Source organism: Mirounga angustirostris, unplaced genomic scaffold, assembly GCF_029215605.1.
Source record: "Mirounga angustirostris isolate CCGP_5_RB_7025 unplaced genomic scaffold, mMirAng1.0.hap1 SCAF_9, whole genome shotgun sequence".
In the NCBI taxonomy this organism is placed as follows: domain Eukaryota; kingdom Metazoa; phylum Chordata; class Mammalia; order Carnivora; family Phocidae; genus Mirounga; species Mirounga angustirostris.
The window spans coordinates 19,558,876-19,571,886 of NW_026991717.1; the positions used below are offsets into that span (position 1 = coordinate 19,558,876).

The 13,011-nt window shown below is 51.3% G+C and overlaps 1 protein-coding gene across 7 annotated transcripts in view; it reads left to right on the forward strand.

The window, feature by feature from the left end:
• Nucleotides 1–1,869: 1,869 nt before the first annotated feature.
• Nucleotides 1,870–13,011, forward strand: part of LRRK1 (leucine rich repeat kinase 1) — a 123,985-nt gene continuing 112,843 nt past the window's right edge. For 3 of the 7 annotated variants that reach the window (XM_064569993.1, XM_064569996.1, XM_064569998.1), the window contains exons 1-2: nt 1,871–2,287; nt 7,702–7,924. In XM_064569993.1, coding sequence (XP_064426063.1) covers nt 7,828–7,924 — 97 coding nt within the window. In that variant the 5' untranslated portion in view covers nt 1,871–2,287; nt 7,702–7,827. Of the gene's footprint in view, nt 2,288–2,445; nt 2,672–4,586; nt 4,603–7,701; nt 7,925–13,011 lie in introns of those variants that run through there. The other 4 variants (XM_064569997.1, XM_045899524.3, XM_064569995.1 and 1 more) reach the window with 4 other exon arrangements.

Here is a 13,011-nt window from a genome sequence, read left to right on the forward strand (position 1 = left end):
TGCCATCTTTTAAGAGAACACGTAAAGGAGGCTTGGATCAGATCTCTCTTAATGTATGCACTTACGTATGTACTTATTTATTTAGAAAACTTTCATTTCTCAATCTAAATGTGAGCAGAACATTCTAGGAAAATGGCCTTTTCCTTCAATTGGTTTACTCTCTGAAGGGAACCATTCTGGGGACACAGACTGGCTGTCATGCATGTGCATGTGCACGCGTGCACCTGTGTGCTTGTGGTGGTGGGGGGCACAGGAGGTGGGCACATTCTCTAACAGTGGACCTTTTTGAATGCCTTAGCTTTTCCCTATAATGGACAAAGAATTTTTACTGTCCTTGCTCCTACATATATCTGACTTGAGCTTAAACGTGGATGATAAGGGATTTTTTAATAAAGCGTCAGGGAAGAATGTCTGAGGAAACTAAGTTCCCAGCTGAAGAAATGACTAGAAGGCAGTGGGCGTGGGGTGGGAGGGTAGCAATCAGCCACTAGGCCTTCAGAAGGCAGAAATGTTAGGTTGAGGAGGTAGCTTCCAGTTGATTCCACCTTAGAAGGGGTCATTCCAACATGAGATGCTGAGAACCTGGGTACGCAGAGCAAAAGCTAGAGGACCACGGGTGGGGGAGGCTGGTGGGGGGGGGGCGAGTGGGGGGCAAGAAGCAGCAGGAAGAGATCTTAACTGACCTGTAATAACCTTCCCATGCAAACCTGTGATTAACTAATGCCTAATGAATAGAGTTAAATGTTGGGATGTAACCAGCTCAAAACAGTCCACTCGGCTGTTTTTTTACATTGGAGACATTCCCTAGCCTATTCCCAAACTCATGTAAAAGGGAAGCTGAGTTGCCCCAGCCTCATTGGCCAGAGGAGCTCAGCGTCCGCCCGGGCACTGGGTTGCTGTTCCTCACGGTGCCGCTAGATGGCGCGGCCGCGCTCCCTGGAGGCGCCGCGCCGCGCCGCGATTGCCCCGCTCACTCAGCACTGCGACGCCACGCCCTGCGAATTATTAGGGACTTTTCGGTAGCAATCACACTGCTGCCTTTTGAGTACTGGAATTAGGGCCGAAGTATTGAGGACAGGATTGCAAAACCGCACCCACCCTTTTGCAAGGGCGTTCCGTGGCGGGAGAGCTGGAGGCCTCTTGGGAGCAAAGCAAAGCCGCCCGGTGGTGCCCTCGCCGAGGGGCCACTGCTCAGAGCGCCCGCGAGGTCGTGCGGGGGCCCTGCGTCTGCCGGGCCTTTGTGAGATGGCAGTGAGGGTGGTGGGCATTTGTCTCCGTCTTGCGCTAAATCTGGGAAGGTTCCAGTCCTAACATTACGTGAGAAGAGTCCAGTGCGCGGGTCCTGCCAGGCTGCAGAACCATCTGCTTTTTTCTGAGCAGGCTTCTCTTCTGGGGTTGGCACGTGGAGCCAGATCTGATGGCTGCCTGCGGCATGGACGTGCGTCCCTATGATCTGCCTTCGGATAATGGCCTCAATGGCGTGATGAACGTACTTACCTGAAGTCGAAACATGATCAATTGCCAACATTCCGCCCTGGGTTATCTACTCCCCCGCCCAAAACACCCCACACAATTTAAGATGATTCACCAAATAGTGACATCTCTCTATATACATCCATAATTAAATAACTTCATGTGACGGGAGGGGCACAGTTTGCAAAATACGAAAGCTTTACAAACATCTGTTTCTATACTGCCCTATACGGAATCGTACATAAATGAATATTCCCTGATTTTTAAATATTTACTGCGAGTCTACGCCTAATACGAGTCAGAGGTTAATCGTTGGATTTTGCCCGCCGAGCAGAGCCGAGGGGCAGTGAAAGCTGGGCTGAGCTGAGAACCGACCAATCTTGTCGCCGCGCCTGCCCCGCGGGGACAGAGCAGGGTACCCAAACCTGGAGGAGACCTCGCGCTACAAGGGCTCACGGGCCCCGGCTTCCCCGAGGCGGGCGCGGTGCCTCTGGGCACCTCCGGCTTTCGGCTAGGGAAACTGAGGCGGGCCACCACAGGGATCCCCGCCCCCCTCCCCGCGCCCGTCGCCGGTCGGAGCAGCCGCGGCCGATCCTCGCCCTGCGCGCTCTCCGCGCCGCCCGCCCGCGGGCCGCAGGATTGAGGAAGTGAGGCTGGGCCCGGCCCGGCCCCGGCGCGCGCGGCCGGAGGCGCAGGGGGCGGAGGGCAGGGGGACGGCCAGGCCCCGGCCCGCTGGAGTCCGCCGCGCCCGGCCCCGCGCGCCCGGCCCCGCGTCCCAGGCGCCCCGGGCCCTGCGCCGCCGCCGCCGCCGCAGGTAAGCGCCCGTCCGGTCCGGCCCGCGCCCCGCCTGGGGGCCTGGCTGCCTCCAGCGCCAGGTCTCGGGGAGCCCCGGCGCCCCCCCCGCAGCCCACGCCCGCGCTCCGGGCGGCCGCGTGCTCCCCCGAGGTGGCCCTTGCCCGGTGGGGTGGGGGGAGCACCGAGGGCGCGGGCGGCCCCCGTCTCGCGGCCCCGCGGCCTCCCCGGCCCGCCGAGTGGGGGAGGGTGCGGGGCCCCAGAGGGCCACCCCCGAAACCCCGCGCGGGCCGGGGTCGGAGCCGGGGGAGCAGGGGAGAAAAACAAAAGTCGGGAAGATCCACCAGGGCGTCCACAGGTTTCCTTCAGCCCGGCGGGGGGCGAGTGTGAGCGCGCCAGTGTGCGGGTGAGCGTGAGTGCGTGTGTGCCTGGGGAGGTACTGCCCGGGATCTCTGGCCTCCGCGGGGGTGGGGGGCTGCTTCTGAGGGGTGCCGAGGGCGCCTGCACACCCCACCCCACCCCCGCAAAGCCTGGGCCGGGCTTCTGCCCACCGGATGCGGCTCTGGCCAGGTCCCGGTAAAGCCCGCCATCTCTGCCACCTTGCCTGGCAGGGGTGCAGAGATGAGTGAGGTCCGGGACGGGGCAAGGAGGGGAGCCTGGGAAGGCTGGAGGCCAGAGGGAGATGGTGAGGGAGAATCGGGGGACCTCTGGCCAGCCCAGCCTGTCCCTGCACACTTGGAGGCCAGGAAGTTTTCTCCCCAGACACATCAGCCGGGGTCAGAGAGGTAGAGAAAACAGGAGCCTGCGGTTAAGTTTTTAGCAAGGCTCTCACTGAATACCCTCTTTTTAGAGTTTGCAAGCCACTCAGCATTGTGACAAAGTGCCCAGACATTAAAGGGACACCTAGAAATAGGCATGATTTTGGAAAACATTAACATTAAATGCCTCTTGTCATTTGACTACTTATTTTTGCTTCTGTCCCTGAAGAATAAAAAAAGTTAAAAACATACAAACCTCACACCTGACTTGTCCCTAAAGGAGGTTTTGGGGTCAGCGAAACGTTCCTTCCCCCAAGCTTCCACATCTCAGGGAATAGGCCCATGGTCAACTCAGTTGCTGGGAATTTTCCTCTATCCCATACCCTCATCCCTTGAATTCAGTCTGTTAGCAAGTTCTGTTGGGCTTACCTGTGTGTCTGGGTCCAACCCTTCTTTCTCACAGTCTCCATCCTAGTCCAAGGTACCAGTATCCATTTCCGGTATGATTACAATCCTTCCCTCTCCACTCTCCAGTTCTTTATTTGACAGCCAGAGTGATTTTTTTTTAAAATAGGTAAATCAGAATGGGTCAGTCCTCTGCTTAGAACTCTGCAATAATTTCTCCTTGTGATTGGCATGAAATCCAGGACACCTCCTTTCCCTCGGTTGATATGGGGTCTGGCATCATCAACCAGCTGGCCAGTGCCCCTGCCACCCCCACCCCCCGCCACTGGCCACCCTGGCCCATCTTGCTCTCCAGCATGTGGTCTCTGCAGTGTTGACCCCTGATTCTTTTTTTTTTTTTTGAGAGAAAGAATGAGAGAGAGAGCACATGAGAGGGGGGAGGGTCAGGGAGAAGCAGACTCCCTGCCGAGCAGGGAGCCCGATGCGGGACTCGATCCAGGGACTCCAGGATCATGACCTGAGCCGAAGGCAGTCGCCCAACCAACTGAGCCACCCAGGCGCCCGACCCCTGATTCTTCACATGGCCAGCCACCCCCCCTCTAAGCCCAGCCTCTTTCTCACATCCCTCGCTCACTCTCCTTCTGGAGTCTCCAATGGTATTATGGTCCCTCTTCATTGATTTGCTCTCTCCTTTAATTGCCTGGCAGTCTCGACTGGAGCTCCAGGGTCCGGAGACCATTCCTAGGCACCAGCATTGCTCACTGCTGCATCTTCACTCCCAGAACTAAGAGGTGCCTAGTACACACTGGCACAGGGATAGAATGGCTAATGGACAGTCGTAACTTGTTTCTGGTTTCAGACTCGTGAAGGGCTTCTGTTCCCAGACCCCTGGGTGTTCATCTGGGACTGAGACCTGCACATCTCTCTTGTCTGCAGCTCCTCGATATTTTGATGTCCATGCATCCATTAAACACATTTTGTAGACAAGCCAGTACCTGATCAGGGGAGGCTAGTAGTACCAAAGGGATATCGAGGACTGTGGATCAACCATCTCTACCATGCTTTTCATTCAAAAAATTACTGGAGAAGATGAGCGTGGCTAACATGCTTCATTTGCAAGCGTCTTCCAGCCCTTTGGTACTGGCAATCCCTTCCAAGCCTCTTGAAAAGAGAGGTGAGCAGATCCTGGGTCTCCTATATTTCTCCTCTGTCAGAAACTTTGTAGCAAGCACTTACTTAACTGCGCCTTCCCCACCAGCTGTAAGTTTCATGAACTTGTGGAGTTCAGTCCTCATAGGAGGGGCCCAATAGAAACATTTGCGAGTGAATGTCAGGTTCCCCTTTTTTTTAATTTTTCATTAAGTATTCAGGTTTATTCATTAATGCAAGTATACAGAGTTGGCAAACGAAAAATGGGTGAGGTTTTAAAAGGTATTAAAATAATCATGACAGAAAACCTCTTGAAGTCCTCTTAAGGATGTATCCACCGTAATGAAAACAAGACATGTAACTTGCAACCAGGATTTGTTGCATTGGTCTGAACCCAAAAGAAGCCCGAGGAAGCAAAGATCCGTTGGAGGGCAAAGATTAAGCAAAAGTTGAGTCACCTCATTTTAAAACTTCTACCTTAGAGTCTCAGCCAACATACAAATTACAATTGAAAAACTGCGCCAGTCGTAAAATCCTCCATTGGTAAAAGAGATTTTCAAAAGGAAACTGAAAATGAAAAGGGGAACAAAAGTGCTGGGCAAGGGTTGGCCTAAAATATTTTAAAGATTTTTTTTTTTTTTTAACTTAAAAGCATTCTATGGGGGGCGCCTGGGTGGCTCAGTCGTTAAGCGTCTGCCTTCGGCTCAGGTCATGATCCCAGGGTCCTGGGATCGAGCCCCGCGTCGGGCTCCCTGCTCCGCGGGAAGCCTGTTTCTCCCTCGCCCTCTCCCCCTGCTTGTGATCCTGCTCTCACTGTGTCTCTCTCTGTCAAATAAATAAATAAAATCTTTTGGGGGAAAAAAAAAAAGCATTCTATGGTAAGACACTTCTGTTTTCAGAAGGAACGTCTACTAGCATTTGGATTTTTTTAAGGGGTTGTTAGGTAGATGTGGTAGCTGATTTTAGGAGGTGTTTTAAAAGCAGATGGCCACCGTGCTCCTTGGTTTCTGAATGTTACTGTAGGATTTGGAGCCTTTAGTTTAAAACAGAGATGGTTTTGCTGCTTTTCCGTGTACTTGTTTCAAGCTGGTTTTCCTAATCAGATTTTACAATTTAGAGAGCTCTGATGGTCTCCTAAATTTTGTCCAGATTGATCATTCCTCCTTGGATTGTTCAGGCTCCCATACTCCAAACACAGGTTTTTCTATGTATGGTTTGCTGAAACCTCTCACTCTTTAGTTCAGAAAGGTGGGGGGTCGTAATGGACATGGCCTCTGGGGGAGGGGTTTCCTAGCTCCTTGACCTTCCCCTGCCTATAGGAGTACAGCCTACCTGGGCCTGATTTCCAGGATCTAAGATGAGAAAGTTCCAGTGCTCTCCCAGCCTTATTCTGTAGCTTGCTCAGTGCCCACATTGTTCAGGGCACCTTCTAAAACCTGCTCGGTGGGGAGACAGTGTGTCTGCCCTCCAGCATTGATACTCTGAGCTTGTTAATCAGTCTCCCAGGCCTCCCACTGGTACCGTAGGTGAGAACCACCTCTGGCCCCTATTATAGAAAGTGACTGCGGAAAATTTACCTTATTTCAAATCACACAGCAACCCTGCGAGGTCGTCTGTGTGAGAGGGTGCATGTCTATTTTTAACAGATGGGAAAACTGAGACACACGTAAGTTTCGGCTTGAGGTCACACTGCTGACATGTGATAGAGACAGGCCAAGCCTTTGATGTCCAGACTGTGCTTTTTTCCTTTCCGTATTGTCTTGGGCATGATTTACATGACCTTGATTTTTTTTTTTTTGTATCACTCTCCATTTCAGTTATCTGTCTCAGAGGATAGTTGCTAATGACCCTGTACTTAGTTATAGTATAGACTCTCTGCAAACACTAGTAGAAACACATGCATTTCACATAGTAATCCCCTCCCATTGTGCGATTTATCCCGTGCCAGGCCTGAGCTGGACCTGGGTCTTGCCCTCAAGGCAGTTCTGGAAATTTAATCATCATAGCAGGATGGGTACCTGTGTTGGGGACCCCCTGCCCCAGGCTCAGTGGGAGCCCGGCATAAGAGAGCAACACCCTGGTTCAGCAGTTATCACAGCCTTGTTTGTTTGGGGAGATAAATCTTAATCTAACTCAGAGTTTCTCCAGATGATTGGAACTGTTCGGGCCAGATAATTCTCTGTTGTGGGTGGCTGCTCTGTGTATTGTAGGATGTTCAGTAATGAACCTGACCTCTACCCGCTAGATACCTGTAGAACCCCAGACCCCAAGCGGTGACAACCAGAAATGCCTTCAGCCATGGCCAGATGTACCCAGGCAGGCAGAATGTGTGGGGCTCCTTCCTGTCATCCCCCAGGGCTCAGACGGACTTGTCTTCATAACCAGTACCAACGCCTTCCAGACCCCTTCTCTTCGGGATGGTCGCCTGCTTGCTTCTTTGCGATTATAATCTTGCCTCTGGGCTTCCAGAAGACTTTGTCCTGGGCAAAGGGAAGGCCTTATATCGTGATCAGTTATTAGGTGTGTCTGCCCCACCCTAGCTTTGAGTGTGAGCCTCTGAAAGCAGAAACCTCATTTAGTTGTATTGGTGTCGCTGGGCAACAGACAACGTTTATGTGTTGATTGAACAATGAACCCTTTACCAGTGGGTGTCTGCAATTGTTGGGATTGCTTCGAGACTGGTTTTTTGTTTTTGTTTCAGAGAGAGCGAGCGAGAGAAGGGGAGCATGCACAGGGACGAGGGGCGGAGGGAGAGGAAAAGAGAATTTTAAGCAGGCTCCATACCCACTGCGGAGCCCAGTGTGGGGCTCGATCTCACAACCCTGAGATCATGACCTGAGCCAGAGTTAAGAGTCGGACGCTTAACTGACTGAGCTACCCAGGCACCCCTCGAGACTGTTTTTTAAGTAGACATGACCCATGGGGTGCAAGGTGAGGTGGGGGGAGCTCTGTCCTTTCACTGCCCCCACCAGACTGGGCGTGGTTAGACAGATGGAATGTGAGGAGGAATGTTGCCCAGGAGAAGAATACCGAGGTGCAATATATAAATAATAAATGTATGCAAGGGTACAGGAAGGGACTTGACAATTAAGAACACACTTTCTGATTTTATGATGTTTTTCAGCACCAGAACGAGACAGCTTTCTGCTCAGCCATGACTGTGTGTCTGTGCCTTCGTCCATCCTCTGGGGAGCGGTGGCGGCGGTGACCCCGGCCGGGACTGACTTGGAGAGCAGCCACCCAAGAGTCGATGGCTGGCATGTCTCGGCGACTGCCCAGCATGTACTGGTGTGTGGGGCCAGAGGGCTCAGCTGTGTGTCCGGAACGTGCCATGGAGACCCGTAATGGTAAGAGCAGGGCCAGCCTGGCACGCTGGGCATCACCTGCCGTCCTGTGGGGAGTCCAGGACAAAGGGTTTTTGACGGAAGGTTAAAAATGCCAATTACTTGGTGAAAGTCTCACTATAAAGTATATCTTGGGATTCTCACTTAAATTCTAAACATCAAGGGGCTGGGGGACAAAATTTATTATGGAGGCAAAGATCTTAAGAATCAGGGCATTACTTCATGTTGGTTAAAAAGATTTTTTAATGGGGATTTGGTTTTGTTTTCTCATGATAAAAATAATACATGTTTGTTAAAGAAAAATTGAAAAAAGGAAAAAGAAAAAGAGAGAGAAGTAGGGGAAAAGAAATCTCCAGGAGTCCCCCTGGCCTAAACACAGCACTGCTAATAGCTTGGTCTGTTCTCATCCAGTCTGCTTCTCTAGGCTTCAGGGATTTTGTTTTAATTTTATAGTGTGTATACAGTTTAGTATCCTACTGTTTTCTCCTAACTTTGCCAGTCACCTAGCTTGTATGATCATCTTATGTGGGAACACTGTATAAAGTGATCGACCTAGTCCTGGCTCCCCTGTTGGATGTGTGGGAATGTTCGGGTTGCTTCTAGTTGCTGACTCTTACCGAGAACATCCCATTCCCATCTTTTTATACATGGTTTTGAGACTGTTTCCATAAAATATATTTATAGAAGTGGGATTATTAGGTTTGAACACTTTTAAGCCTCTTTCTATGTATTGGCAGGTTTCCGCTAGAGTTGTACCACTTTTAACACAAGTTAAGAGGTTGGCATTGACACTGTTGTTAACGATAAATATTTGTTAAGCCCTGAGTGCATACCAGGCACTGGATTCAGTGCTTTGGGAAATCATCTCATTTAATCCTCACAACGACCTAGAAAATGGTCACTTATCCCCACTTTATAGCTGAGGAACTTGAGAGTAAAAGATACGTAGAAACTCGGTGAAGGTCAAAAATTTGTAAATGGCAGAACTGCTATTTGAACCCTGTCTTCACTCTAGAATTCTCGCCCATAGAGTCTAGGCCATCGTGTGGGGTTTGAGAGGGCCCGTATGTTGTGTTTGAGAGGGCCAGGGTGTTTGTACCCTCCATGAAGTTAGCGACGCAGCGTTGTACCTGGCTCAGCAGACACTTTGTTCAGTAACTTGCGTGTCTCTCTCCGCTGAAGATGTCCCAAAGCTAATTACGGTGATGTTTCTGGAAGATTGCTTTGCACGTAAATCAAATTATGAAATGGGAAAAGAATTCATTTCTCGACATTGCCCAGCACTAAACGTTCTCAGAACGTTCGACTTGCATCTCTCGAAAAGGTATTTCTCTCTTAACAGACATATGTCTGTTTTCTATTACTCATTAGAAAGGCTTTGCCTTATTAGCCTGAGATCAAGGTGACCTGTAGTAGAACATGTTATCCAGTTTTTGAGTAGTACATCTACTTTCCAGTCCTTTCCAGCTCCATTATTCCACCTGTCTCTCCTCTTAGCGATCCTGAGGAATGAGGGTAGAATGGCGATGTTGGGGCTCACTGGGTGGGTGCTTGTGTCAGATGAAAAGGCCCCAGAGGGGATCTGCCCTGTCCCCTTCCTGGTCAAGAGTTGGTGATCTAAATGAGTAGGTCTCTACCCTGGCCCCCAGAAACACTGGGGTGTCTATGTCTACCAATGCCAGGCACCCCCTAGGCCCATTGGAACAGCATTTTGGGGGAAGGGCAGGCATGGGCATTTTTAAAAACTTCTCCACCCCCTTCCCATGATTCTAATGTGCAGCTGGGGCTGAGAATCAACTGGTCTAAAATGTTTGGGTCCCCTAGAACAGAACTTCCTAAATTGCAATATATACTCAAGCCCCCTGGGGATCTTGATGAAATGCAGATTCTCACTGTGTAGGTCCGGGGACACCGAGATTCCGTGTTTCTAATAGGCTCCCAGGTCACGCTGATGTTCTGGTCTACCCACAGAGTTGCAAGGCTGAGATGATGGCTTTCTGAGGGGCCCGGGGATCCCCACCGAGTCTTACAGATCCTTGGGAGCTGGGCCAATGGACAATGAACAGACCTGTTACCTCTGGCTCCAGGTTAAGGAGTCACTGCTGACTGCATGTTAGCTAGAGTGATAAACGTGAATGTCAATGACATTCTCCCCCGCCACCCCCACCCGCCCGCCAGCGGCAGAGATGCAAGTGAAGAAAGCAGAAACACACCAGGTCTCTTAAGGTCGAGGCCCAGAATGGCATCCTGTTGCCCTTGGCCAAAGCAAGTCACATGGGGGCCCCGCAGATGAAGAGCTCCATCCACGAGGAGGCCACGCCCAGGCTGTGGATGCAGACAGAGGTGAAGGACTGGTGCCTGTCCTTCCATCTGCCATGATGGGAGTTAGTGGGCTTCAGCCCTTTGAAAAACATAATGTGTCATATTTATATATTGTTATTTATTTGTTTAAGCGGCCTGCATGAATTCCTACCTGGAGCATATGTAGCAGTTAACAGTGGAGTTGCTTTGATGGGCAGTCGTGAGAGGTAGGGTTGGTGAGTCCCACCCGCTGGCCTTCACCTTGACCCCAAAGCTCTGCAGGCCCAATTTTAGAAACATCGCATGTTTGGATTTTATTTTCACAAAATACAAATCTGCACACCAAGACCACAGCCTGGGGGCAGGGCACATTCAGAGGGTAACACAGTCACATGGAGATTACAACCACTGCTCTTTGCTCATGCGTAGGCTTTATGTTTTCTTCTTTTTTTTTTTTAAAGATTTTATTTATTTATTTGACAGAGAGAGACACAGCGAGAGAGGGAACACAAGCAGGGGAAGTGGGAGAGGGAGAAGCAGGCTTCCCGCGGAGCAGGGAGCCCGATGCGGGGCTCGATCCCAGGACCCTGTGACCATGACCTGAGCCGAAGGCAGACGCTTAACGACTGAGCCACCCAGGCGCCCCGGCTTTATGTTTTTTACACTGAGCATGTGTTCCTTTTTTGTTTTGTTTTGTTTTGCATTACATTTGCAACCGGAAGAATAACACTGCAATTTATTTTTAACAGTGTTGCCTCTTTAAATACCGATGTTTGGTGATCTAACCGGCACATCTCAGTGCTCACTTCTAAGGCCAGCGTTGCTCCGACTGGCCTCTTATCTCCTCATTTCTTTCTGGAACCAATGGAGGTATATCTGCACCCACCATCCGGGCTGTGACCCCAGCAGATGAGCCAGATTTGTTCTGCTCACCTTCTCCCCAGACCTCCTGGGTTCCCAGGGAGCCCTGCTTCCCCTCCCGCCACCCCCATCCACCCACCTCACCCCAGGGAAGCTTAGCACACACCCAACGCCCAGCATCACCAAAGGAAAATTGACTGCCAGGAAGTAAACCGATAAGACTCAAATTATAGTCAATGTAGGAACAGCTCTCTCTCACTTTTAGAAGCTCTTTCTTTTTAACAATGCTTGGAAGACCGCATGCTTTGGAAACGATAAAGTTATTATTGGGCTTCCGAACATATTTAGAAAAAGATCCAAACGTTAATGAAAATCAGGGAAGAACTCATGTTTTACTTTGGGGTTTTGGGGTGGTGGCATTTTGTTTGCGTACCGATGCGTCCTAGGGGTGTTTCTCGCGCCCAAACCTGTTTTGCTCGGATAACTCACCTTGTGCGTGCTTAGAATGGCTAGCCCTTCCAGAGCCCACGAAGGTGCAAGCACTTCACCAGTTGCCGGTGGGGCCAGGGGGTCTGGGTGGGCCTGTCCTGTGTTTGTGTGGCACAGTTGTGTCCCAGGAAGGCACCGTGCAACCTTATTGGCACCATCAGCAGTCAGCTGGCCTGTGGTGCAAGAGGAACATTTAGAAAGCTTGGATGAGCGGAGAGCACGGGCTGATAGAACGAGGGTCAGTGAGATAGTGGGCCGGGGCTGCCGGGCAATCTGTGTGAACAAACACACCATGAGACACATTCTTTGGCGTCTGACACTCCTCAGAGTGGAAAAACCTGTCCTGCCAGCTGAGGTGAGGCTCCCTGGAAAATGGAAAGGTGAACAAACGTCTAAATAACTCAGGCCTAGAACTCTTGGCGAGACTCTCTGGGGGATGAGGGGTGCTTAGGGAGACGTAGGTCACCGGGGGGTGGCTCAGGTCCCCCACTGCTCTGTGAGCCGCCCTGACTTCAGCTGCCTGCCTCTCAGAGCGCTATCCTCCCCTGAACCAGCATGGACCAAAGGAGGACAAGGAACATTCCAGAAGGTCTTCAAATCCCAGGTTTTTACACAGCTACTTTCAGTGTCCTTCTCTTTTTCTTTTGGCTTTTTCAAATCTGTATTAAAAATAACTTCCCAAGAGCCACGTGCTTTGCTCAAGTAGGGGCTCTTCTTGCCTTCTGGAAATAGAACTAGGAAATAGGCTGAAATAGGAAGTGCCCCTCCGGTGGGAGTGTGCTTTCTTGGAGGACCGCTGTAGGAAATCCTACAGGGAGCAGGGCCGCGTGGATGTGGGCCTCTCCGAGCGGAACTGCCAGCCCATGTTTCTAACCTGTTCCTGGAGCCCATGTCCTGCTCGAGCCTGCTGGGCCAGGTTCACACCATTGGAGCGAGGAGGGTGGGCAGGACTTTGCTTAGAAGGAGACTGTGGGGGCGCCTGGGTGGCTCAGTTGGTTAAGCGACTGCCTTCGGCTCAGGTCATGATCCTGGAATCCCGGGATCGAGTCCCACATCAGGCTCCCTGCTCAGCACGGAGTCTGCTTCTCCTTCTGACCCTTCTCCCTCTCATGCTCTCTCTCATTCTCTCTCTCGCAAATAAATAAAATCTTAAAAAAAAAAATTAAAAAAAAAAAAAAAGGAGACTGTGGTCCATAGGGCACCCCCCCCCCCCCCCGCTCCCCTCCCAGCCTGGCCTCAGAAGCAGCCCTGGACCTTCCAGGGACCGTATCCAGTATCCAATAAGGAATCCCTTACTGAGGGAGGTGAAGCAAAGAGAGGCCAAGCAGTGGCCTCGGGGGTGGGGAAAACGGCTGCGGGCATCCATCCATGAGGGGAGCAGTTAGCTCAGCTGCGCTTCATGCCCGCAGAGCTCTGCCCAACTGCAGAAGCTCTGGCTT